Below are 24,948 nucleotides of genomic sequence, written 5' to 3' on the forward strand. Positions count from 1 at the left end.
TACAACTTAGGTATAAAGTAGATCAAAATAAGAACTTTCATTATGCCCAAGATTTCACAAAAGCAGAAGCTTTTATATTTTATTTGTGATTAAGATAAATGGGAGGTATATTTACTTACAATACTAAATTCTTCACACGTTCCACAGGAACCAAATGAAGAAGTTCAGAAGATTCTTCCAAACTTAGCAGAGTATTTACAGCTTGACAAAGAACAAATAAGTTTCCTAAGGGCAGAAAAACAGGAGAAACTACATAACTTATTCCTTTGACACAATAACTACCAGACATCTCATTTATCTAATACTTGCTATTTACATAAGTTCTTAAAGTGAATTTGTGCCTCCTTATCATCTATCAAATGTCAGAATATAACAGGAAGGAACTGAAAAGAGAAGGTTCCCAAGTCTTATATTTCAGCTTTAAGAGAAAAATATATTCAAAAATAGAGAATAAAATGTATGTTTCATTAGTTAAGATGAGAAGGAAATCTGGTGGTCCCACTCACTGGCATTATCCAAATTAGGATTTTTTAAGGAGATGCACTTATACTTTTCAAAAGCTAATCAATTTTTTTTTAAATGAGATATTCATTTAATCTTAGACCAGAGGCTGGCAAACTTTGGTTCACAAGTCAGATTTGTAGGTAGCCTGTTTTTTATACGGCCTGCAAGCTAAGAATGCTTTTTATATTTTAAAAGCGTTGTTTGAAACAACAAGCAAACAATAAAGAATATGCTACAAAGACTGAATATGAAAACCTAAAATATTTATTATCTGGTCCTTTACATAAAAATTTTGCCAACCCCTGCTCTCGATATTAGAAAAGTGCTGTCCAATACAATTTTTCTGCAATGATAGAAATGTTCTGTACTTGTGCCAATATGCAGCTGCAGTCCAATATGGTAGCCACCAGCCACACATGGCTATTGAGCACTTGAACTATGATGAGTCTATTTTATTCTCTAATGTGTCTTCTTAGTATCTAACAGAGAACCTAGCGCAGTAATATCTAAATGAATGAACAACTACTACACATAATGTTAGAAAAGAAATACTGTACTAAAATGAAACAAAATATCTACTTTCAAATTGCTGTTCTCAGGCTAGTGAAAGGAGGTATTCAAGTATACAACATGAAAGGGTGTTTTGAGCAGGGCAGGCTAGTATCTTGCTCAGGGTAAAGCAAATGAAAGTGCCTGGATATAAGGTGTATAGAGTGTGCGTGGGAGAACGGAGAACAAGACACAAGCTGGGGCTTGAAAACAAGGGGTCTCAGATGCCATGGCACCCCCTGACACTTTGTCCTCAGATTCAGCTTGTGCTCAAGCTGCCCTCACCTGGTCACCACGTTATGAGGCACAAGTGCAACATCTCCATCTTACCCTCTTTTTTCTGTATTTACCATAGAGGGCGTTGTGTCAGAGCACAATGTTAGCACTATTCTCTAGGATTCCACATGTTTACAGTCACTTTGGCTGTGTCAGAAAAGACAGAGAAGAAAACAAATGGGGATTGTAACTGACCTTTTGAAAAGCTGCCTCTGTCAACATTCACGAAGAGTGACTCTATGAAGCATGTGACTAGTGGTATCACCTTATCTTTCTCAAGAGGTCTGTCCAAGAAGTCGGGAGACAAAGGGAAAAGTTCAAACCAGCATTCAGTGGCTTTTTCAGGGAATAGCAAGGAAGGGCTAATAAACGTTTCAATCAGCACACTAAGTATCTCTTTCACAATTAACCAGTTTATTTTCTCACCTAATATGAGGTAACACGACAAGGGCTGCCCAAGAATGTGAAAGGTAAGTAGCATCTTTATTTGGGGGTAGCTGAATTATAGATAAGAGGTGGTCCAATACTGGGATCTGTTCTTTTCCTCCCTTGGATCTGGTCTTCTTCTGCCTTAAATAGGATCTGAAGGAAGAGAAGAAAAACAAATGTTTAAAAGAGGAGAGAACATAATCCCTCTTGCCCTCTGAAGTTTAAAATAAAACTGGTTCCTTTCCACGCGTGGTAGATTTGTGGGGAGGAGGGAACTGATGGTGGTGGTTGAATATAAATAACAAAACAAATGCAAGTCGTTTACTGATTTTTGGTAAGAGGCTTTTTCGATGCCTTTGGTTCTCCTTTTTTCTATTTTAATTTGCTTCGTAACTTAAAGCAAGTCTCTTCTAGTTTTATGTATTATTTCTGAATTTTCTGATTCATTCAGATTCCTTCTTTTCTGTCCATTCTGCTGATGGACATGTTTTTAAAAACTGGAGAGGTAATTTATTATAATGAATGGACTTCCTTCCTCTATTCACCCTTTCCTTTTTGACACAAATTTTACTACTTTACAAACACAGAATGATGTTGCACTAGTGGTGAATTTGACAAATGTCACTAAAGTAATTATGATTTAGAACTGTCTCTGCTTCTTTAATCTCATAAATGTTTACTTGATGACATTTTCTGACATGACATTTGGCTTTAGGTATCTGTTACTTTGGCACTTTTCTTGTTTGCCTCTTTTCCCTTTTGCCTCAGTTCTATTTGAAAGACAGAAATCTAATTGAAAGAAAAGTCATAGAAACAGTAAGTAAAACGATTTGTTTTAATAATTTATCCCCCATAGCCAGTTTGGTTAACTTGTTACATAATAGAAGTGGAACATCAGGTTTTTAGTCCTGTGTCCCTATTATCATGAAAAAGTTCTATTCTTTTCTGTTTCATACTTACCAAGATATGAATGTTTGGAAATTTTAACAGATAGTTTAGTTAATTTCACTGACAATTTCTGAAAGTCACTGTACCTTGATATATAGTCTTCCTAGTAGTAAAGACTCAACAATCTGCAAAAATCTTACAAGAAAACATTGAGATGCTTTAAAAAAAAAAAAAAAGGTAGGTCATTGCTTGCCTGCTTCATCACACTTGCCAATGAGCTCCTCCAATAAAATCCACACTCCTTATCTAACCTTACAAGGCTCCATGTGATCTGATCCTGGCCTGCCTCTCATTCCACCTTCTTCCTTGCTCCATGCTCTGTGCGCACACAGGCTTTCTTCTGGTTCCTCAAACATACTGAGCTTATTCCTATCCCAGAGCCTTTACACTAAGTCTTCCCTCCACACGGAAAGCCTTTCAACTAGATCTTTGCAAGGCTGGATCCTTCCCATCATTACAATCAGCCCAAAGGTCCCTTCCGCCAAGAGGAGTCACACTGCCTCTCCATGCATTCTCCCTCTCAACACCCTAGTTTTATTTTTCTTTTTATCATTAAAATTATCTTGTTTATTTGTTATCTGTCTCACATCCCTCCACTCCAAGAATGTCAGCTCCCCAAAAAGAAGGAACCTTGTTCTTATTCATTATTATATACCAATGCCTAGAATAGTGCCTGATACAATTAGCACTTGTCAGCTGATAGAATAAATGTATCTACTAAAGAATCTTTTCACTCTATTATCTCTTTCTAGTCTCACAACAAATCTGTGAGACAGGTGGATGGAGTATTACTAAGAATATTCAGACAAAGGTGACCATTCACATGTATCCTATCTCTGTGCGAGTTGCAAAGGGATGTTTTCTCAGAGAAAGAGCACAGAAGGTGTGGCACCTGCCTTAAGCTAATATGCCTCAATGTATTTATTTATTCTTATTAGGACATATCTCAAGGAGGATTTGAGATGCCTGAGATGGCCTCACACAAGCCAACAAAGCAGCTTCATTCCCACTGCTTAGAACCCACACTTTTGGTTACGTGCAAGGAATATACCTGTTGGGAATTGGTTTGGTGTTGCAATCAAGAGGAAAGTACCAAGGGAATTATTCTACAGGAGTTACTAATTATTCATTCCTCAGGAATCAGAGTTCAGTAAAATGGAAAACCAACAGATTCTATTAGCATGTTTTTGATAGAAAAGCTACTTTTAAGGTCAGCAGAAGAGCAACATGTGAAGAAGACGAGCTCCTCCAGAATCTCAAGCTGATCCAGAATCAAAAACTAACTCTGCTGTGTGACTGTGGGGACAATGATACCCATCTCAAGGGATGCTGTGATGCTTCAAAGTGGAGTACTCAGCAAAAACTCAAGGAATGTCCATCTATTCCTACTGCCCCAAAGCAAACCCCAAATGCAGCAAGTCTAACAAATCCCAGAGAAATAAGAAACAAGTACAAACACATAGGAATGATAAGGGAACTGGTTTCCTAATTGTTAATTTCTAAAAACACATCCACAACTACTGGAAAAATGATAACCAGAATCCTCACATATTTATATAAACCCTGTTTTCAATTCTAAAGGGTATTAATTATTTTTATTTTTTTTAAAGATTTTATTTATTTATTTGACAGAGAGCATAGGCAGAGTGGCCGGCAGAGGGAGAGGGAGAAGCAGGCTCCCCGCTGAGCAAGGAGCCCGAAGCAGGGCTCCATCCTAGGACCCTGAGATCATGACCTGAGCCGGAGGCAGACACTTAACCGACTGAGCCACCCAGGCGCCCCAGGGTATGCATTATTTTTAATGAAATTAAGAAAGTAATCCATGGCTCTCTTAACAATTCAAACAATGCAAAGGTATATAATCTAAGAGTTAACAGTCACTTCTTTCTTCTCCTTCCCAACCTCCTGACAAAAAGTTAAAATTTTGTGTATCCTTAGGGAAATGTCAATTCTTCCCAAATTGATCTACAGGTTAAAGGCAATTCCAAACAAAATCCCACCAAAGTTTTTTTGTAGACATAGACAAGACTCTTCTAAAATTTATATAGAACAGCAAAGGACCAGGAATAGCTGAAACAATCCAAAAAGGAACAACAGAATGGGAGGAATTTTTTTTCAAGATTTCAAGACTTATTTTAGACAGTCTCTATTAGAGGAGAATAGATACATGGATCGATGGAAGAGAATAGAGAACCCAGAAATAGAACCACACATATATGCCCAACTGATCTGACAAAGGTGCAGAAGCAGTTCAATGAGGAAGAATAGCCTTTTCAACAAATGTTGCCAGAACAGTGGGCATCCACAGGCAAAAAAAGAAACTTGACCTAAACCTCACACCTTATATAAAAATTAACTCAAAATGGACCATGGACTTAAATGTAAAACATAAAACCATGACAATTTTAGAGAAGGAGGAGAAAATATCTAGGACCTACAGCTAGGCAAAGAGTTCTTAGACTTGACATCAAAAGCATTATCCATAAAATAAAAGTTGGTCAACTGAACCTCATCAAAATCTAAAACAGTGCTCTGTGAAAAATCTTAAGTGAACAAAGACAAGCTATCAACTAAAAGAATATATTTGCAGACCATTTATCTGACAAAAAAAAAAGCTTTGCATAGAATATATAACGTGTTCTCAAAACTCAACAGTAAAGAAACAAACAATCTAGTTACAAAATGGGCCAAGGAAACAGATATTTCACCAAAGAGGATATATACATAGCAAATAAACCAAGGAAAAGATGGTCAACACCATGAGCCACTAAGGAGATGCAATTTAAAACCACAATGAGATCTCACTACATCCTACTAGATTTGACAAAAAATAAAAATCAGTGATGATACCAAATGCTGGAGAGGATGCAGAGAAACTTGATCATTCAGACTGCTGGTGGGGATATTAAATGGCACAACTACTCTGGAAAACTGCTGGGAGTTTCTCATCAAACGAGAGATGTACTTAGGATATAACTCAACAATTCCACTTTTGGGCATTTATCTCAGAGCAACAAAAAGTTATGTACATGAATGTTCATAACAGCTTTATTTATCATACTAGCCCAAAACTAGAAGTGACCTAAACATCTTTCAACAAGTGAATCATTACATGGACTACACTACATCCATGCCATGGGCTATGACTCCACAAGCACACGAAAAGATGTTCAACAAAGGGATGGACTCTTGACACACACAACTTGGATGGGTCTCAGGGGAACTGCATGACTGAAAGCTGATCTCAAAAGGTGTATTCTCTAATTCCATTTATATAATGATACAACCATAAAAACAGAGAACAGATTAGTGATTGCCAGGGGTTAAGAATGGAAAGCAGAGCATCAGAGTGACTGTGGCTATTAAAAGGAAGCACAAGAGATCTTTGTGGTGATGGAACAGCTCTGTATCTTGACTCTGGTGGTGGTTATGCACCTACACATGTGATAAAACTGCATAGAACCATACAGCCAGATATACACACACCCAGAGGTGAGCGCATGTACAACTGATGAAATCTGAAAAATGTCAATTTTATGGTTGTGATATCGCAGTTAACTTATGCAAGATGTTACCACTAGAGGAAGCTGGGTGAGGAGTACACAGAACCTCTCTGTACTTTCTTTCAACTGCACGTGAATGTACAATTATTTTAAAATAAAAGATTAAAAAAAAAATCAGTCACCTCTTTCTTTCACATACCATCCTCCTGACATTAACCAGGTTAACCTGTTTATGTATCCTTCCATGTCTTCTCCTATGCTTATTTACACTTTTTGTTTTAACGTTGCGAAATGGGATCATACTAAACAACTATTCTACAACTTCTTTTTTTCACAGAATATATCATGGACATCTCCCCAGTTAATATACAGAGATCTTCATTTTTTACAGCATTCTTATGTATTATAAAGTAGATAATCTTACCAACATTATAGGGAATAAAAACTTAGAACTTACCCCACTGTCTGTTGTGAAAAGACCAGGGGGTACTTCTCAATTGCCATCGAGCCAGCAGTGGGAGGTGCTGCTTTGTTCAGAATGAGCTTGGCCAAAATGGCCAGAGCTTCATCTTTGACAGCAGCCTCATCAATCAAGAAGCAATTTTCAATATACAAGAGAAAGCTTGGTAGGAAAAGCTAAAAATAAGAAAGGAAATCACATTTATTAAAAGATATACATTTCATAACACCTAAGGAAGAGAAGATTCTAACACTTCCACAGACGGAAAAATAGATCATAGACACAGGATCAGAAATCATAAAGGCATGAGACCTCTTCTCCACAGAAACAATGAAAGCTAGAAGACCATGGAGCAATGCCTAAAAAACTGAAGGAAAATGACAAATCTATAGTTCTATACTTATCTTGCTAGCAATATGAATAAAGACATTTTCCAAGGTACTAAATCTCAAAATTTTACTTCCATTTGTCCTTTCTCTAGCACCTCTGGAAAAAGTGTACCATCAAAATTAGAGAGTAAATTAAAACAAGGGAAAGGTGTGGGACCCAGGAAATACGAGAAAAGCAAAAGGAAGTCCTATTACGATATCTGTGCCGTGGGCTGAGAAAGCAACTCATTCAGACTTGCACTGCTCTAGGAGGAATGTGTCTACGAGAGGAAAGAAAAAAAAAAAATTGAGCTGCTAAATTTTCTGACATGTGAAAGGCTGTTGGCAGACAGACTCACTGACCAGCTATTCAAGGAAAATCATTTCCAGTTTTTAAAGAATTTGGCAATCTATAACTTCAGGAAAAATGAAAAGGTATATGAAAAAGGAAATGTAAATATAAAATACTCGTTCAGAAAGATCAATTATATGGTGAACAGGAATCCAACCAAAATTTGTGATGTAACTCCACTGAGAAGATGAGAGGTAAAAAAGAACCAGAACCCATCCACCATAGGAGGAAGTCTACAGAAGAGTACTAAAACTAACGAATCAAGGAAAAGTAGTGTATTTGAATGATTAGAAAATATAAAGTAACAGAAAAAAATAGATAAAATCCAAGAGATGTGGTTGTTCTTGGCGAGGAAGGTGTGAGTGGAAATCAAGTGACTAACTTTTAGCCCTGCTTGACTTTTAAAACTACATACAAAGAGTACTCTGATGAAAACAAGATGTTTATAAAAAGACGAAAGGTAACAGGAGAGAAGGAAAAGATGCAGTTGCTAAGAAAACCAGAGCAAGGTAAAGGGCTCTCATTAGACAGGAAGGAAGAGGGCTAGGATATGAATGAAGAAGGTTTTTCTCGAAGCAAATGAGAATATATTAATGACTAAAGGGGAAATCAGAGAACAGACACAGAGACAGGCTTCCACGAAGTATGCTATGGGAGATCAGTTACAAGGAGTGGCAAATGTCGGACAGAGGGAGGGGATAGGGATAAAATAAATGCAGGATTTAATGGGAAAGATTTCTACCTCATTACATCACGTATTGACGTAGTAGCAATGAAGTGTCTTAGTAACCACCCTGCAATCCAAATGTTTCAGAGACTATTTTCTATGCTTCAAACTCACATAAAAGTTCCTTAAAGTCTTTTTTTAATTCTACTACATGGTTCTGTAACTTCCTAAAGGATTATTTAAAAACAAGTTGATTATCTAATGTCATTTCAATGCCCTAGCATATGGAATAAAGTTTTACTTGTGAACTAAAACTGAAATATAATTGCTTTAAAAACTATGGACTAAAACATCAAATACTTATTCTATTCCTCTCAAAGAAAAATCATAGGATTTTAAGTTTGATTATTTTATCATGACAGATTGATAACAAAACAAAACAAATCCAAAACAAAACAAATCCAAAACTTTAATTGCTCACCTGCTCAAACTGCTTCATAACAAACATAACTTCAGAAAAATCCAAAATTAAACGTCTTTCAAATCTGCTCTCAAAAATCTGTGGACCACAGGTAAAAAACATTAAGTGTACAGAGAGTACTTTGTCCATTCCTGAAAATAAAAAACATCTTAAACCTTCAAAGTCCTCTAACTTGTAAGCAGGAAGTAGTGGGACGCTTGATACAAGTTAATAGAAGCAAAAATGACTTGACTGCTGAACTGACCACTGTGCGGAAGGACACATCCAGGTGTGAGACACTGGCACTGAACGTTTCTCCCTGGGAAAGTAGCTGGAGTAAGGGAGTGGCAGGCACACTTCAACCAGTTTTCTGTACAAATGCTTGCCCTTCGGCTGAAAGAACTTACTTAGAAATGTTAGGGGCACTGGGTTTCTGTGCTGATGCGGGGCTCTGCCTAAGAGCTGCCCAGTTATTTCCCAGAGACAGAGAATTATGAAAGGACAAGGAGCACTATTTTATACCTTTTTCCATACTATATACTGCTACACTGCATGAGTCTAGGAAGAACCTAATTGGTCTTTCTATTTTCAATCCCACTTCCCTACAAGCCATCTTCTAAACTTATTAAAATGCAAATCTATCAAATCATTACCCTGCTTAAAATTTCTCCAGGGCTTTTCACTACTTGCAGGATAAAACCCAACCTAACTTTGCAAAGCGAAGCAGAGACTCGCCGATATACACCAAACCTCCTCATGTGTCCTTGTACCCAGTGGCATACGTTTTTGGACTTTTCTTTTTTTTTTCCATTTCTGGACTTTTTGATGCATCTTCTGCTGTTCCCTCTCCAGGAATTTTTAACCCCTTCACTGACTGGCTGATGATATTTAACCTTCAAGGACTATCCCAAATATAAGTCCTTTGGAAAGCATTCTCTGTCCCTCAACCCTCATTATGTTTCAATATGACATCAATAGATTAATTCAACAGATTATAATAACTCACTCCTAGGGCCCCACTTCCCTAACAATCAAAAACCACAGGTACGAGAATGTCCACCCTGGAATACCTAGTCCATACCCAGTACATGGTAAGCTACACTTGTTTGTTGAATATTTTTCATTTACTTCATCACACTGTTTTGCCTCTTTCTATTATAGCATGAAATTCACATCTCCTTGACAAGATTATAAATTCCCTGAAGGCTGAGCCTTTGCCACACTTCATATGTATTCCCCAGGAGGCTTACTCAATGCTAAATACCTTATTAACTACTCAATTAATATCTGTTTAAGTAAATTACTTTTTGTATGGTTTCTTTGATAAGAGTCTCTGGCAAGGGAACATTTTCACCCAGGATCAAAGCAGAAATTACAGCCAAGAGGGTCTCCCGGCAAGCTGTAGAAAGATTGGCTATTTGTAATGTTTGAGATAATACCTGTAAAATAAAAGAAAAAACAATGCACACTTAGCAATAGCTTTTAATGAACAGACTCTAAGCAAATGAAGTTGGGAACTCACCTTACAAACATCGATAGGTTTGATTATCTTTGATCCGTTCCCATGTTTCACAAGTATCAGATATGTTTCTAACAACCTTCTTATCTGTTCAGAACTTTCCCCACAGTTAGTTGTGGTTACTTTTGTATGTAGATCTAAGAGTGATTCCTGCCAATGGGGAATTTAACAGAAAGAATAACTATAAAATATCAAACTTATCTGTTAATCCAGTAATGAAAAGTACTGGGTGAAGCAATTCAAATTTTCTTACTTTTATTTTGAAAAAAAGACACATTTACCAGGAATCACTAAGGATAATAATAGCTAATATTTTTGAGTGCATGTTTAAACAGTGCTTTATAAGTATTTACTCACAATCCTCATAGCAACCATGAGGTAGAGAATATTACTGTCTCATGGTCCCACCAGATAAAAAAACCGGGGAACAGAGATTTAAGTAATTTTCCCAAATCAGTGACAAAGCCAAGATTTGAACAGAGGCAGTCTGGCTCCAAAGGCTGTGCTCTTAACCACAATGGTCTACTACATCTCAAAATACCAAAGAAGTACAGGGGATAGAGAGGGGGGAAAAAAGGCGGGGGAAATCCTAATTATGCGTGTAAAAGTATAAAGACACAATTATAAAATACAATTTCCAGCGGTGGTCTGCTAAACTAAGAGCAAGAACAATCAACTCTTGGGCTCCTTATTACACACAAATCCATAAAAATTAGAACTCACTTGCAAACATTCAAAAAATGTACCAAAATGTTCCTTGTAGATGTAGGATGCAGTAGATTTGACCATGTTTTTGAGTGTTTCTCCAACTAAAATCCATGGTAGTTGAGTTTCTGTTTCAGTAACTGGTCCTAGTTTTTGTAAAATTAGCTTCACTGCCTGTGGGAATCCAATAATCACTAAAATGGACATATGTACTCTTATTTTTTGGTATTACACTGTTATTTCCCACTCTGATTATTCCCCACTCTGATTAAGCTACATTTAAATCTGATCTAGAATAATCAAAGATATGGCAGCTTTGATGGTTAACTACACATCTCAAAAGGAATTTCCAAACTAGGATGGAGAATTTTACCATCCAACTGCTCACTCCTCACTCATTAATCAATTTATGTTACCTTCTAGGATCCAGGATAAAGAAAATAGCAATGATTTTATAAGTAAACATACCTAATCACCTAGAACCTAGGTAGGCATTGTTATCAAAGCCCTAATGCTCCCCCCTTAGTGTTTGTTTATTCCAGACTATCCTCTCTCCATACCATTTACATAAATCTTAATTTATTTTTCTTTTAATCTCTTTCACACAGACTCAAAATATCTTCCCAGTCATTTACCTTCCCTGTACAGGAATGAAACATGTTTCTAACTCCTTTGCACATTTCAAAGAGCAACTGTCCAACTCCTTCTACCTTTTCCGGATGTTCATCAAGATCAAGAAACATTATATTGAAAAGTGCATTTTTATCAGAAACCTAAAACACAAAATGCAAGTGGAAAATTGTATTTACAACACAACAAATCCAAGTGAAGACATATTATTTACTGTTCCACAGGTTCATAGTTAAATCAGGATAAAATTCTAAAAATAAGAGACACTTAGAGTGATTTCAAACTACTATAATAGTATACCACTTCTAATTTCACACACAACACTGATTCAGTGAAATAATATCAAGGTCTGTGCCAAGAAAAACTACATAAGGCAACATTCTATCTTTTAAAGTAAATCATATACTTATGAGTAGAAAAGAAATTAATACCAGTGTTTCTGTTTCATTACAAGAACCCTCTAAAATTTACTATGGAAATACAAGCGATATTATGATATCAGTTTCTTCTGTGAAATTATCATAAAAGTTTCTATTACTCTCACCATTCATATATTTACTGACTTGAATTAGAGGGTCCTTCTGATATACATACATTGAAAGCTACCGAAAACCTAAGTAACAATAAAAGGGTGACTCAAATTATTTCACATTAGTGAGCAAAGACAACCTAATGATGAGATAAACTCAAAATAGTAAAAGGTTTCTTCATATATATATATATATATATACACACACACATTATAAAAGATGTTTCTGTTCATCAGATTCTTGAGGATTAATGAACAATAAACATATAAGATATCAGACTAACCTTTCTCATCAAAAAAGTAAAACTTTCAGCAGCAAAATTTCTTATATGTAGTTTTTTATGAGCCAGGAGTGTACTATACATGCTATAAATGAGAAAACAAGACATGTTTAATCACATTTTAATAAATATATACTCCATGTCAACTATATGCCCCACACTGTACTAGGTATGCAAGGAATACGTTGCAAGTATAAAGTAAGTGGTTTAAATCTTGCTCAATTACCAAGACAGAAGATGAAGGTAACAGAAAAGAAAAATCCTAGGGTTGGTGGTACAGGTGTTACAGAAAAGACTCCATGAATAGCTGAAACTTGTAGGGATTCCTGAATGATGAGAAGAATTCAGGTGGGTACTGGAGTGCATTTGACTAGAGATATAAGCAAGAGCAAACACAGGGTGGGCAGAAACGATCACAGTCAAAGGACAAGGAAGCTAGTCCATTTGAGAGAAAAAGGGTGTTGGGGTTGGGGATGGCTGCTGCAGATAAAGCTGCCCAGGTAAACAGGTAGCTCTGAACACCAAACAGAGGTGCCTAGACTTTAGCTTACATCTGTGTAAGCACTCACTGTGTTACTTCCTCTAACCAACACAACCCCATGGAGTATAGTTACTGTTATCCCGGTTCCACAGATAATAAGCCTGAGACAGAAAGGCTAAGCAACCTTCTCAAGGTCATAGACACGTAGCTATAACTAAATAATTACTTGTAAAATCATATTGTTTAAACAGGTGACATGGTTTAAACATGGTCTCCTATTTTTACCATATCCTCAGTATCTAGCACTTCCTTGCCCACAGTAGGTACTAATAAATATTGGCTGAATGAGAAATGAGTATTTCCAAGAGAGTAATTTAGTAACAGTATACAGGATGAAATAAAAGAAGAGCTGGCAGTCCAACTAGAAAGCTGCTCAAGTCATGGGAGCGTGGGCAAACAAGGGCATGAAAGAAGCTTATGGTAGAGGGAAATGCTGAAAGATGGACCAAGAGGCATTTCAAGAGTCCCTGCAGTGGAAGCAAAGACCTTACAGCGGCCACAAGGCCCTTATGTGATCTGGACCCTACTAGTACAACGTAGCACCATCTGATTACTCTCTGCTTATACACACTGCCCCACGACCATGACTCCTTGCTGTTCCTCGCGCACACCAGGCATGCACCTAAGATGTTCTCCTGCTAGACTGTAAACTTTGCACAGAGAGGGATTTTTATCTGTTTTATTTGCAATTGTATCTCAAGTGTCGTACACGTAGGCAGGGCTCAATAAACACTCACTGAATTGAGTGAGTATATGAATAAAAGAATCAAGAGGATGTGGAGTCCCTGAAGACAAGTGGGTCAAAAATGCCTCTAAGACACCGAGCCTCAGCTGATGAGAAGAAAAATGGAATCACTGTTGGAAAATGTGCAACCAAACAGGGCCTAGCAGAGAGTACATATTTACTGAACACATGAATGGATGAAGAGTTATTTTCAGTGGGAATGTATTGACTCTGATTTCAGTAATACTTAAGTGGAAATAGCCAGGCTGTTGAAGATGTCACACTGAGAGAAAGTATCTTTAGAACTGGAAAGCCCGACTTAGGAGATATAAAGGTAACAACAGAAGTCATGATCCCAAATAAGCTATACAGTGGTCCCCCCCTTATCTGCGGTTTCACGCTCCATGGTCTCAGTTACCCATGGTCACCTGCAGTCCGGAATCAGATGCTCCTCCTACTGACTACGGTCAGAAGGTCGACAGGAGCCCAGCATTACACGACAACACGTACGTCGTCATTCCCCTCACCTCATCTCATCATGTACGCATTTTATCATCTCGCATCATCACAAGAAAAAGCATGAGTACAGTACAATAAGGTATTTTTGAAGAGAGATCACATTCACACAACTTTTATAACTAAAGGTTGTTCTAATACTAGTTATTGCTGTTAATCTCTTACTGTGCATTTATGAATGATACTTTATCACAGGTATGTATGCATAGGAAAAAATATAGCACATATAGAGTTCAGTACTATCTATGCTTTCAGGTATCTACTGGGGGTCTTGGAACGTAAACCCCACACATAAGGGGGGACTACTGTACATTGCCCTAAGATCTTGCTGGTTTTGAATGAAGTAATCTTGGTTTCTACTACATTTTACCAAAAGCTTCACAGAGAACTAGTAAAGACTGGAAAAATATTTCTTTCTCATTCTTTGTTCAAAGTAGGGTAGAAGGAAGGGTGGTTCAATGAAGGGTAGGGTGAAGAGGCGTGGTACAAAAACAAAATCGACAGTTCTATCCCACACTCACACCTATATTTGGGAGGAGGGCGTTAATCTTCATATTCCTGTGACAATTAAAGTATGTAGAAATAATCAGTAAACCAAGGGGAAAATTTGATCAAGTCCCTGACTGAAATTGATTATAAACAATCCTTCTCTTAAACAGAAAGGAACTATGGAATTCATCCTTTTTCCCTGTCCACATTTGCTCACAATGTTCCCTGAGTATCTCTTTGGGCTTAATTAATATGTTAGGGGCTGGGTAAATGCATATTTAAGACTGGATCCTTGAAGTGTCCACAGGTTTGTAAAACACATCATTACACTGTGAACAAACAATTGTAACAGAAGTTGTGTGATGTAAGTGTATAAAATGCCAGAGGGGTTCAGAGTAAAAAGATTTTTAGCTAAGGTGCCCAGAAATATCTGTGGAGGTTATGAAAACCAAGCTTGGTTTTGATGGCCAGAGGCAGGATTTTAGTAGCTGGAGATAAGAGAAGATCAGGTCAATACAGACTAATAGAACAGACTATGGACCACTTTGGCTGGAGAACCAATTTCGTATAATTAGAGACTGAGCTGGAAACGCAGTGTGGAGTCAGACAGAACCCAAGGAAAAAACAATCAAAAAAACATGTCAAGTTAGGCAGCCATGTCAGCAGGTATACATGATGGGTATTGTGCATATTTTAACTAAATATGGGGTGGGAGTGAGAAATTCTGGTTGTCAGTATTGATAAAGACTGCACTTGACCAAAAAACAAAAACTTGAAACTCGAACGCTAAAAAATTTCATTACTGAGGAGGACTGTCCTATTTAGGAGCCTCAAGCACAAGCACACAGTTGTTTTCACAGAGGCAATCTTGAATATTTAACACGTGTATATTGCTTTTGCTCTCGAAACTGATGCAAGTGGGGAGAAGGACTGACTGTAGACAGACTTGAGAAATCTTTTCGGGATGATGGAAATGTTCTTAAACTAATTATAGTGATAATTTGCACAACTTTATAAATTTACTAAACAGCACTGAATTGTAAATAAGATAAAATCATATTTAAAAACGACAAAACCCCTAAACCAAACCTGTATTAGAGAGAGAAAAGGGTCACCTGTATATATTGGACATGTCCTTCACCATTAGTCTCCACAGGTACTTGTAAAGATAGGACAGTGAGGTGAAAGCCCATTCTAGTAACTCTGTGTCCTGAGTCTCCAGGATTGAGGTGATAGTCAGGAAAAATTCCTGAAAATGTGGGTAGAAGTCCGTCTGCAGATCTCGTGCCAACTGTACAACCAAACTGGATTAAAAATAAGTAGAAGTAACTGATTGAGACATACATATCAAAAAACAAAGACTGCAAATCTATTTCACAAATGACAGCAGATTGCCTGTGATCACAGGATTAATTAAACCTTTCAAATTAAGTCTTAAGAGATATGTAACATTTTTCACATTTTAAGGGTTTAGCAAAGAAATCAGGCTGAAGCAAGAAGGTGCATTTCATCACAAGTTATGCTCAGTCATTCCTGTAGTGTGAAAGAAAAATAGGGTTTTCTTAAATGTATAAAACAAAAGCAAAAAAAGGATACCTCAAAGATTCTGCTTTTTGGCAAAGCACTAATGTTCTGATCTAGCAGAAAAGGTAAATTCTTATTTTTAAATTCAAACACCAGATATAAGGCAAATGTAGCTATAAAACACAACCTTTATTAGTTTCTTTTTTTAAAGATAATTTATTTATTTAAGAAAGAGAGAGAGAGCATGGGAGAGAGCGAGCACAAGTGGGGGAGGGACGGGGGAGAGGGAAAAGCAGACACCCCACCGAGCAGGGAGCCCAACACAGCATTCAATCCCAGGACCCCGGGATCATGACCTGCACCAAAGGCAGTTGCTTAACTGACTGAGCCATCCCAGTGCCCTTTAAAACACCTTTCTCTTTTTTTTTTAAAGATTATTTATTTATTTGAGAGAGAGAAAGGGAGCGAGCACAAGTGGGGGCAGGAGCAGAGGGAGAAGCAGACTCCTGGCTGAGCAGGGAGCCTGATGTGGGCTCGATCCCAGGATCCTGAGCTGAAGGCAGAAGCTTAACCAACTGAGCCACCCGGGTGCCCCAAAACATAACCTTTCTTAAAATTCAGGGAAGTGTTATTGAGCTTTCTCTCAACATACTACTTACTCCAAAAGGGGCTGATAGGCAAAACTGTTCTTGATTTGCAGGTGAGTCTTCAGACTCTGAACTATCTCATTTTGATGATAGACCAACTGATTGAAGGATTGGCATTTGTCAATAACTTCTTTGTAAAATTTGCCTGGGTAAAAAAAAAAAGAAGAGGCGAGAATAGGTTCTGCTTTTCTACCATACCACTATTTAGTTGTTTTGAACACATAAAATGCAAATGATGGGAGAATAAAATAGGAACAAAATGGAATATACCAAAGTGTTCTGTAAGGTTCAATTCTCTCCATTTCAGCAGACCCTCAAAAAAGTAGGTTTCGACTTCCTGCCAAGATTAAAGCAGTCCATTAATTAGGCAACTCAAAAACTATGATCAAAGTAAATAAGAATAATGATATACCTTGAGACAATGATAAGAGTCAAGAGTTTAAAAACATTTCTTTTAAAGGGCATTAACTAACACACTTAAAAAGCAATCAGCTGTACAATATAGGCACATGATTTACAAAAACAATATTTTATTGATTTGGTTGCAGCAAATAATTCACTAAAACCTATGTAATAGTCACACTAAGGAGAAAATTTTTTTTCTATTTTCTACAATTTTAGGCCCAGGAAAAAAATGTGCTGACTTTTAACAGTTGTCATTCTGCTTTTAGAAATATGAATTATAACCTTGTGGGGAAGTACTCTGGCAATTATTAAGATGAAAAAAAAAAAAGCCAGGTATGTCCTCTGACCCACCAATTCCCATTTTAGAGATATTCCTTATAAAACTTACAAACATACCAGTATAAAGATGTTTATTCAGCTCTACTGTAGTGGGGGAAAAACATCAAACACCCTAAATATCCAACAATAGGAAAGTGTTTAATGTAACCTATGGCCCATACATACTAAGGTATATTACACGGCTATTAAAAATAGTTATATCTCTATTGAATTAGAAGGATGTTGATGATAAACCCCCACAGTAATAAAAGCAAGAAACGTAGTGAAGTACACAGGAGGAACCAATTTTTTATAAATACATACATTTGCACATATTATATGAGAGAAAAGTACAGAATACATACATACCAAATTGTCAATATTAGCTTCTCTGACAATAGGGAATGGGAGGGGTGAGATAACAGGTTTTTCTAAGTTCACCAATATGTTGTCATGTTATTTCGCTTATTATCACAGTATATATTACTTTGTGCTTTGGAAAAGTAAAACCAATAAACTATTTGTGTGTGTGTATGGAGAAAGAATATAAACTAGTACACACACAAGCAGCATGCCAAATCTTCTACAATCTCAAAATATGTCACTTTCCCTTTGCACTGTGATTCACAGTCCCTACCACAAAGGGATGGAGTCTACTTCCTCACTCCTTGAATCTGGCCTCGCTTTCTGACTTCCTTTGACCATAATGTGTAATGGAAATGATCTTGCAACGGGCAAAGTTAGGCTTTAAGAGGCTTTGTAGCTTCTGCTTTCCCTCTCTCGAAAAGAACCTGCCATCATGAAAAGAAGCCTACTGGAGAATAAGAGACCACGAGTACGACCAAGACTAACATGCCCCTAGTCAAATGTGATTGAGACCGTTGTGGACCATCCAGCCCAAGATCCTATCCTAGGCTCTCTTCTCTACTAACTCGACATTCTATCTCTTATCCATCTATCTCTCCTGTGGCCCATAAACCATATACTGAATGCTAAATCTGTAATTCCACCTCCAAAGTTACCTGTACTTCTCCAGATCCACCGTTTGGATGGCCGTAGGTATATCATTAACAAGCCCCAAATGGAACCAACCCTGTGCTTCTCTTCCTACAAATCTATCTTGGTAAGTTATGTTCTCAACCACCCAGTTGTTAGAACCAAAAACCTTAACCCCCTTCCTCCTTTCATAACCAGCGGGTCACAAGACCTATCCATTCTACTTTTTTAATATCTCTGGAATCCTTTCCTTCTCTCCCTCTTGACTGCTACTTAGATGACTACCATATCCTCACACCTGGTTGTCCTGACTCCAATCCTGCTCTTCCTTCCACATTAAAGCCAGAAAGATCTAAAACTTAGACCTGATCATGTCACTCAGTGCCCTACAATCCTTACAATCCTAGAATGACATCCCATAGCTTCAGGATAAAATGCAAACTTAGCTTGACATATGAAGTCCTCTATGCTCCTTGACTATTTCTTCAGTTTTATCTCTCACCAGCTATGTCCCTCCACTACCCCAGTTATCATCAACACACATAAACATGACATATACAATTATAAACACATTGAAATGTTTTGCAGTTTCTTGAATGTGACATGCATTTTCTAGCCTCTGTTTATATAGGCTTCTCTCTCAGCCTGAACCAGCATTTCCTGTCTTCTTTGCCATGCTAAAACCTATACAAATAACAAGACTCAATTCAGCTTTCATCTTGTCTACATTACCTTTTCAACACCCCACCATATACCCACAAGGAATTTAGGTTAGGCTCCTTCAGTATGAGTTGCCAAAGCCTTAAGCGCTTATCCAGATCACCTCAGTCAACACGCTACATTAACAAACTGGAGATAAGGCAGCCAAAGAGACAGTGAGCAGAGTCTGACTAGAGCAAAGTGAAGAACTGTAAGAACTGAAGTTGAATCCCTAAGTTAAAGGCATGATATATAGGACCTTAAAAGGCTAACAGAGAAACAATGACTTCATGTAGCAAAACAAGATTTTTAAGTAGAGATGTGACTGAATAAGAGCATGTTTACAACTGGAAAAAATTATGGGGTTTAGCCCCCTTTTTTTTTTATAAAGGAGGAAACTAAGCCCCAGGAAAGTGATGTGCTCAAAGTCTCTTTAAAATTGCAGCTTTAGGCGTATGAATCTGCAGCAGAGCTCTTAGAATGCACATGGGAAAGGGAGAGGCTAGAATCACAGAGGACAGCTAAGTGTCTTGTTAACTGTCTAACACAGCATCACCCAACAGAACTTTCTACAATGATGGAAATGTTCCGTATCTGCACTTGTCCAATATTGTAGCAACTAGCCACATGTGGCTATTGAGCCCTTGAATTTTTATTTTGCTTTAATTTACATTTAATTTGCTGTGTGTAGCTACTGTATAAGATCACACAGGTCTAATGCATTTCATGTTCATAAAGGAATGGCCTAAAAAACAATTCACTTCTACTAAGAGGAGAGACTAAAAAATCAACTATGAATACTTGAAGATTGGATAATATAATGTTCTCTTACCTCATCATAGCTTGCAGTTCTATCAATCCGGTGAATAATATCAATATTCACATTCCCCAGTCGTTCAGCAAATGTAAGGAACTGTTGGGGGATATTTAATATACAATCATCATTTAATACTTATCACATCTTGAATCCCTGTTTTGAATGCTGTATAATAATCACATGTTGACAATTTCCTTGTGAAAACAGAAAGTTTAAAGTTTCAATAAGCTTCCTCCCGTACTATCATTAAAAATAACGGTATGCTTTGCTTGCAATTTCAGACTTGTATTTTCAATCAATCATAAAATATATAATTGTGTTTTATAACTAGAAGTAGACATCACTGATGAATTACAAAAGTGTAAAAACAAACTCAAAGACAGTTTTAGATGCGCTGCACTACTTTATGAAAATAATTAAATACTTCCATGAATGTATTTGCAGAAGTTCAGTTGTGTCATTTCAAATAAAATTTCCATGCTAGATTGTGGTGGACCAGGTGAAAGTTGGCGATGTGGCTTCGCCAGATGTGTTAGATTTCATGACCCGCTACAAGCAGAGGGATCTGGTTAAGTCGCTGCAACAATAGTGTTTTAAAAACACAGACAAACGGTTGTACCGTAACAAAGGAATTCTCAGGGAACAAACAAAAAGTGATGTCACGGCCATTAGCTGGAAATCACTCACCTCCTCCCGCCGGCTCGCCCAATTTGATCTTTATGGATAAAAGAGCAGTAGAGAAACATCTCCTAAGCAGCTAGTCTATGATCATGAATCTCACTCTGGGCTAAGGGAATTCCCAGGCAAGTCAGGCCCCACAAACCACAGGCGAGGTCGGCTATCCAGACGTCTTTCCCCACCTCATGTTTACTACACCCGGAAAGTCTCCCTTTGCCATATAAGGGACTCACGCTCAGCCCAGAACACTACAGCCCCGGGAGTCCCGCTCAGACCCAGTAGCAAGGCTGAGGCAGCAGGGACCCACACCACTGTTCTGGGCCCAAGTTCCTTTGCTCACCCGGTACGTGTTTTCGGTCTTGTGGGAAACGGGCTTTGTCTTCATGGCTGCAGAGAGGCAGGGGGCCGCGAGGACCTAGTTGGGGGGTGGAAGGGATGCAACAGACGGTACAGAGGTAAACTGGCTCACACACTTGCATGCACTCTCCGATTGCCCGGGGCTCGGACTTCATCACGTGCGGCTTGTGCCCCTGGGTGCCGCCATATTGAAGACGGGGAGGGGACTGGAAGGATCACGTGGACGGAAGAAGTGACAGAGCAGGCGCAGCCTCCTGGAAACCCGGTGGGGCCTCGGAGAGCTGCTGCAGGTGCGGACGTGGAGTTCTTTTTCTCGTTTCAGGAAAGATTTCTAGGAAAAATCTGTATTTTTATTATAAAAGAAAACATGCCAGTCAGCATTGTCAGCTAACAGTCATTATCCTTCAGCTATGCACCCTGCAAAGCTCTTTACATTAATAATTTCATAGTAAAACTCATTGTGAACGCTACGTTAACATAAATGAGGAGCATATTTTTAAACCCCTTTGGCATACGAAGAAAGCAGGGATGTGCAGCCGGTAAGTGGCAGTCTAGCAGAAGTCTCCGAGCGTGAAAGTCTGATACACTTAACCACTACCTGTCCAAATAAAATTGAAAAATAGAAAAGGAGATTTAGGGGAAAAAAATCTTACAATTTCATGTGCAGTCAGTTAATATTTCGGTGTTTTTCCTACCACTCTTACGTTGTGAAACATAACTGTACCAACGGTTGTATGTATATTTTTTTCACTTATTCACTCAACAAGTATTTCTTGAGAATCTACAATGGGCCATGCCCTGTTCTGTGAGCTGAACGAGACACACAATAATAATATTAATATAATTCTGTTTGGAAATATTTAAGTGTGATGCTTACGGCTTACACAAGGAGAGATGTTAAGTAGACAACTGAATACATTCCTGCCCAGAGCTCAGTGTAGAGGTCAGGGCTGGAGGTGTGACTTACATGCCTTAAATACTCTTCACTGCTGAACCATGTTGGGTATTTAAAGCCATGGAACTGGTTGAGATCATTTAGGGAGAGAGTGATGAAAAGGAGGATGAAGAAGAGAAGACCCAGTTGGACCTTGGAGTGCTCCAACATTTAGCAGTGGACTGGAAGGAGAATGGGATAGAGAGCCAGTGAGGTAGATACAGGCTAGTCTTGGCATGGAAGAAGAACCAGTGGTCAACTATGCTGAAAGCTGAGGCTAGGAAAGGAGCTGCTGGATCTGACAAAGTGAAGGTCACTGGTGACCTTGATAAGTACAGTCCAGTGTTGAAGAAAGGAGGCAAAATATGCATGGACTCTGGAGGAAATTGGGTGAAGAGGTGAAGTAGGTATAACACTTTCATATTATTATTGGCATTATGACATCAGTATTTTCTATGTCATCATGGGATTGTAAGTATTTTTAATGGCTCCATAGCATTCATGGATTTTTTAATAATAAAATATAGAAGTGCCCAATATTTGGTTGGTTTCCAGTAAGCTGTTTTTTTTTTTTTCTTTAGGTGGTTCTTCACCTTAATGCATCACAGATCTCTTAAGGAAGTCAGTGAAAGCTGTAGACCTTCTCCTCAGAAAAGAGCAAATAAAGTCATTCACACTAAACTGCGTAGATGATTTCAGAAAATTAGAAGTCTACAGTCATCCTAAGGTAAGAGCCTCCACTCTAAGCAATATTCCCAAACTGTTGCTAAAATCACCCCCCAGATAATTGTGTCCTTTCCTTTCTCTGTGCCAAGACCTTGAATACCTCATGCCATCTTCTGTTTTTCCCCACTGTTGTTCTGCCTGATCCATTTATTCCAGTCAGGAAACTTACAGTTCCTTCCTTCCTTCCTTCCTTCCTAAGCTTGATCATGAATTCTTGGAAATTGTACCTTTTAATCTTCGTTTCCTTATTGCCTAGCACACAGCAGTTTCAAGTCCATGGGACTATATGATTACATGAGTTTATGGAAGTGGAGTCCAGAGAAGGCTTCTGGGTACAGGTGACATCTAAGCTGAGACTCAGGAAATGAATAGAAGTTAGCCAGGCAAAGGAGGAACACAGACATGAATGATGTTATCTAGGTAAAGGGAAAAGTATAAAATGAAGGGAACAGTGTATGAAAAGGTTCAAAATGGTTGAGTATAAATTTGGTATTTTTAATTCCTCATTCTAAGCCACACCCTGTCAGAGTAGCACTGGGCATTGGCATCATCCCTATCATCCTTGGGCTAATGGAAAACATAAGGGACAGGGTGAAACTGAGAGGTGGGGAGAGCCTCAGTTTCCTGATCTATAAAGTGGGGACAGCAGTCATACAAGGCTGCTGAAAGATTACCTAAGGTATTATATATGATGGTCTGGGAGGGGGCGGGTCTGTCTGGTGTCATGGTCTTGTCTAGAAAGGGGCTCAAGGGGTGCAATATGTCAAATCAGAGATGATCTTGACCCGACAAGGGACTAAGGAGGTGAGGTCTCAAATGAACAGAGGCGAGTGAAGTGAAAGAGAAGAAAGAGTGGACCAAGGAGGATCTCTTAGTGACCTGTAAGTAGCAGGGCAAGCTGATCCAGAAGTCATTCTGTTCTTGAGAGAACTATGTACTGTTCGCAGTTGTGTGGAAATCAGGAGGCATCAAGAGCATGGAGGTTAGATCCAGAACAGTTGGGATTTTCCATGTTTAGTTGATAACTGACTAGTGACTTAACCACTCAGCCTCAATTTCCTTATCTTTAAAAAAAGCATAGTAGTCCAATCTGCCTTTTTACTTTCTGGTCGGTAAGGAGATCCTTTGTTGTAAAGCAGGTCAAAGTCTCCTATAACCTAACAGCCATTTAAACATTAGTTATTATTATTTTAATAGTTATCTTTCTCAGTTATGTGACCACATTTTAGCACGGGAGCACTGAGCTTCTATTCTTCTTTCCCTTGTTTAAAACGTAGGCATCAGAGACATCAGACCAGAAATTACAGATTGATGGGTTTGACAAGCCCAGTGTAGCCTAGTAGTATGTTTTGTTTACAATATTCTTTTTTTTTTAAATATTTTATTTATTTATTTCAGAGAAAAAGAAAGCACAAGCAGGGGGTGAGGGGGCAGTTGGGCAGAGGGAAGGGGAGAAGCAGACTCTGCAGAGCAGGGAGCTTGATGTGGGGCTCAATCCCAGGACCCTAGGATCATGACCTGAGCCGAAGGCAGACGCTTAACCGACGGAGCCACCCAGGCGCCCCTGTTTACAATATTCTTAAAATATTTTAATTTGTCAAAAACCTAGGGATTTCAGGTGAAATCCAGATTTCCAGCTTCTCTTTAAAAAAAAAATCCGCAGAACTCACCCACATTTGGAAAAGCAACAGTCGAGGCCCCTGGGTGGCTGTCAGTTAAGTGTGTCTAACTCTTGATTTCACCTCAGGTCATGATCTCTGGGTCCTGAGATGGAGCCCCGCATTGGGCTCCCTGCTGAGCATGGAACCTACTTAAGATTCCCTCTCTTCCTCTGCTCCAACCTCCACCCTCCCCCTGCCACACCCAACCTCCCCCCCCCCCCCCCCCACACTTGTGCTCTCTCTCTCTCTCTCTCTAAAAAAAAAAAAGGAAAAGCAACAGTCAGCTGGAATTGAATAGTGGCAGCCCCCTTTCCCCTGTCCCTACCATTCCCTGCTGTCCTTCCCTGGCCCATACACTGGTTTAAGGTGTCCACCTGGCCCTGTAGGCATTTCAGTTTGCAGCCTCTGCATTAGACTCTTCCAAGTGGAAGGCTATTATCTTCGGTTTTAAACATACCTCTGGCAAATAGGTTGCTTCTGCTGCTTTTCTTGTTGAATACAGTGAGTGGCTCAGCTATTTATAGGGGCGTTGGTGTGGTTCTCAGTTGGTGTGAAAATATCTGTAATACCCTCCCCCATCCTCTGAAACACACACACAAACACGTGCACATACACATGCATGTGCATATATAGGCACGCGTACACTCACGTGTACACACCATTGCCTTCTATGTTCAGCTTGTTTCTTCCTCATTTCCACTCACCATTTGCATTTCTGTCATGAACATTAAATTCC

The 24,948-nt window shown here is 38.5% G+C and overlaps 1 protein-coding gene and 1 long non-coding RNA gene across 4 annotated transcripts in view; one reads left to right on the top strand and one right to left on the bottom strand.

Moving 5' to 3' along the window:
• The window catches only part of UTP20 (UTP20 small subunit processome component), a 98,129-nt gene extending 77,021 nt beyond the window's left edge, over positions 1-21,108 (bottom strand). For both annotated transcript variants that reach the window (XM_025881225.2, XM_073900414.1), the window contains exons 1-15: positions 20,875-21,108; positions 19,872-19,952; positions 16,892-16,958; positions 16,634-16,766; positions 15,566-15,754; positions 12,184-12,265; positions 11,376-11,513; positions 10,759-10,914; positions 10,039-10,185; positions 9,821-9,955; positions 8,538-8,615; positions 6,667-6,845; positions 1,756-1,911; positions 1,525-1,613; positions 120-225 (exon numbers count right to left, since the gene is read on the bottom strand). In XM_025881225.2, coding sequence (XP_025737010.1) covers positions 120-225; positions 1,525-1,613; positions 1,756-1,911; positions 6,667-6,845; positions 8,538-8,615; positions 9,821-9,955; positions 10,039-10,185; positions 10,759-10,914; positions 11,376-11,513; positions 12,184-12,265; positions 15,566-15,754; positions 16,634-16,766; positions 16,892-16,958; positions 19,872-19,952; positions 20,875-20,919 — 1,781 coding nt within the window. In that variant the 5' untranslated portion in view covers positions 20,920-21,108. The remainder of the gene's footprint in view (positions 1-119; positions 226-1,524; positions 1,614-1,755; positions 1,912-6,666; positions 6,846-8,537; positions 8,616-9,820; positions 9,956-10,038; positions 10,186-10,758; positions 10,915-11,375; positions 11,514-12,183; positions 12,266-15,565; positions 15,755-16,633; positions 16,767-16,891; positions 16,959-19,871; positions 19,953-20,874) is intronic.
• Positions 20,545-24,948, top strand: part of LOC141374083 (uncharacterized) — a 98,107-nt gene continuing 93,703 nt past the window's right edge. For both annotated transcript variants that reach the window (XR_012380643.1, XR_012380644.1), the window contains exons 1-2: positions 20,545-20,877; positions 22,407-22,552. This is a non-coding gene — a long non-coding RNA (uncharacterized lncRNA). The remainder of the gene's footprint in view (positions 20,878-22,406; positions 22,553-24,948) is intronic.

Source organism: Callorhinus ursinus, unplaced genomic scaffold (assembly GCF_003265705.2).
Source record: "Callorhinus ursinus isolate GAN/ISIS: 27379988/994484 unplaced genomic scaffold, GSC_fseal_2.0 scaffold14, whole genome shotgun sequence".
NCBI classification, from domain to species: domain Eukaryota; kingdom Metazoa; phylum Chordata; class Mammalia; order Carnivora; family Otariidae; genus Callorhinus; species Callorhinus ursinus.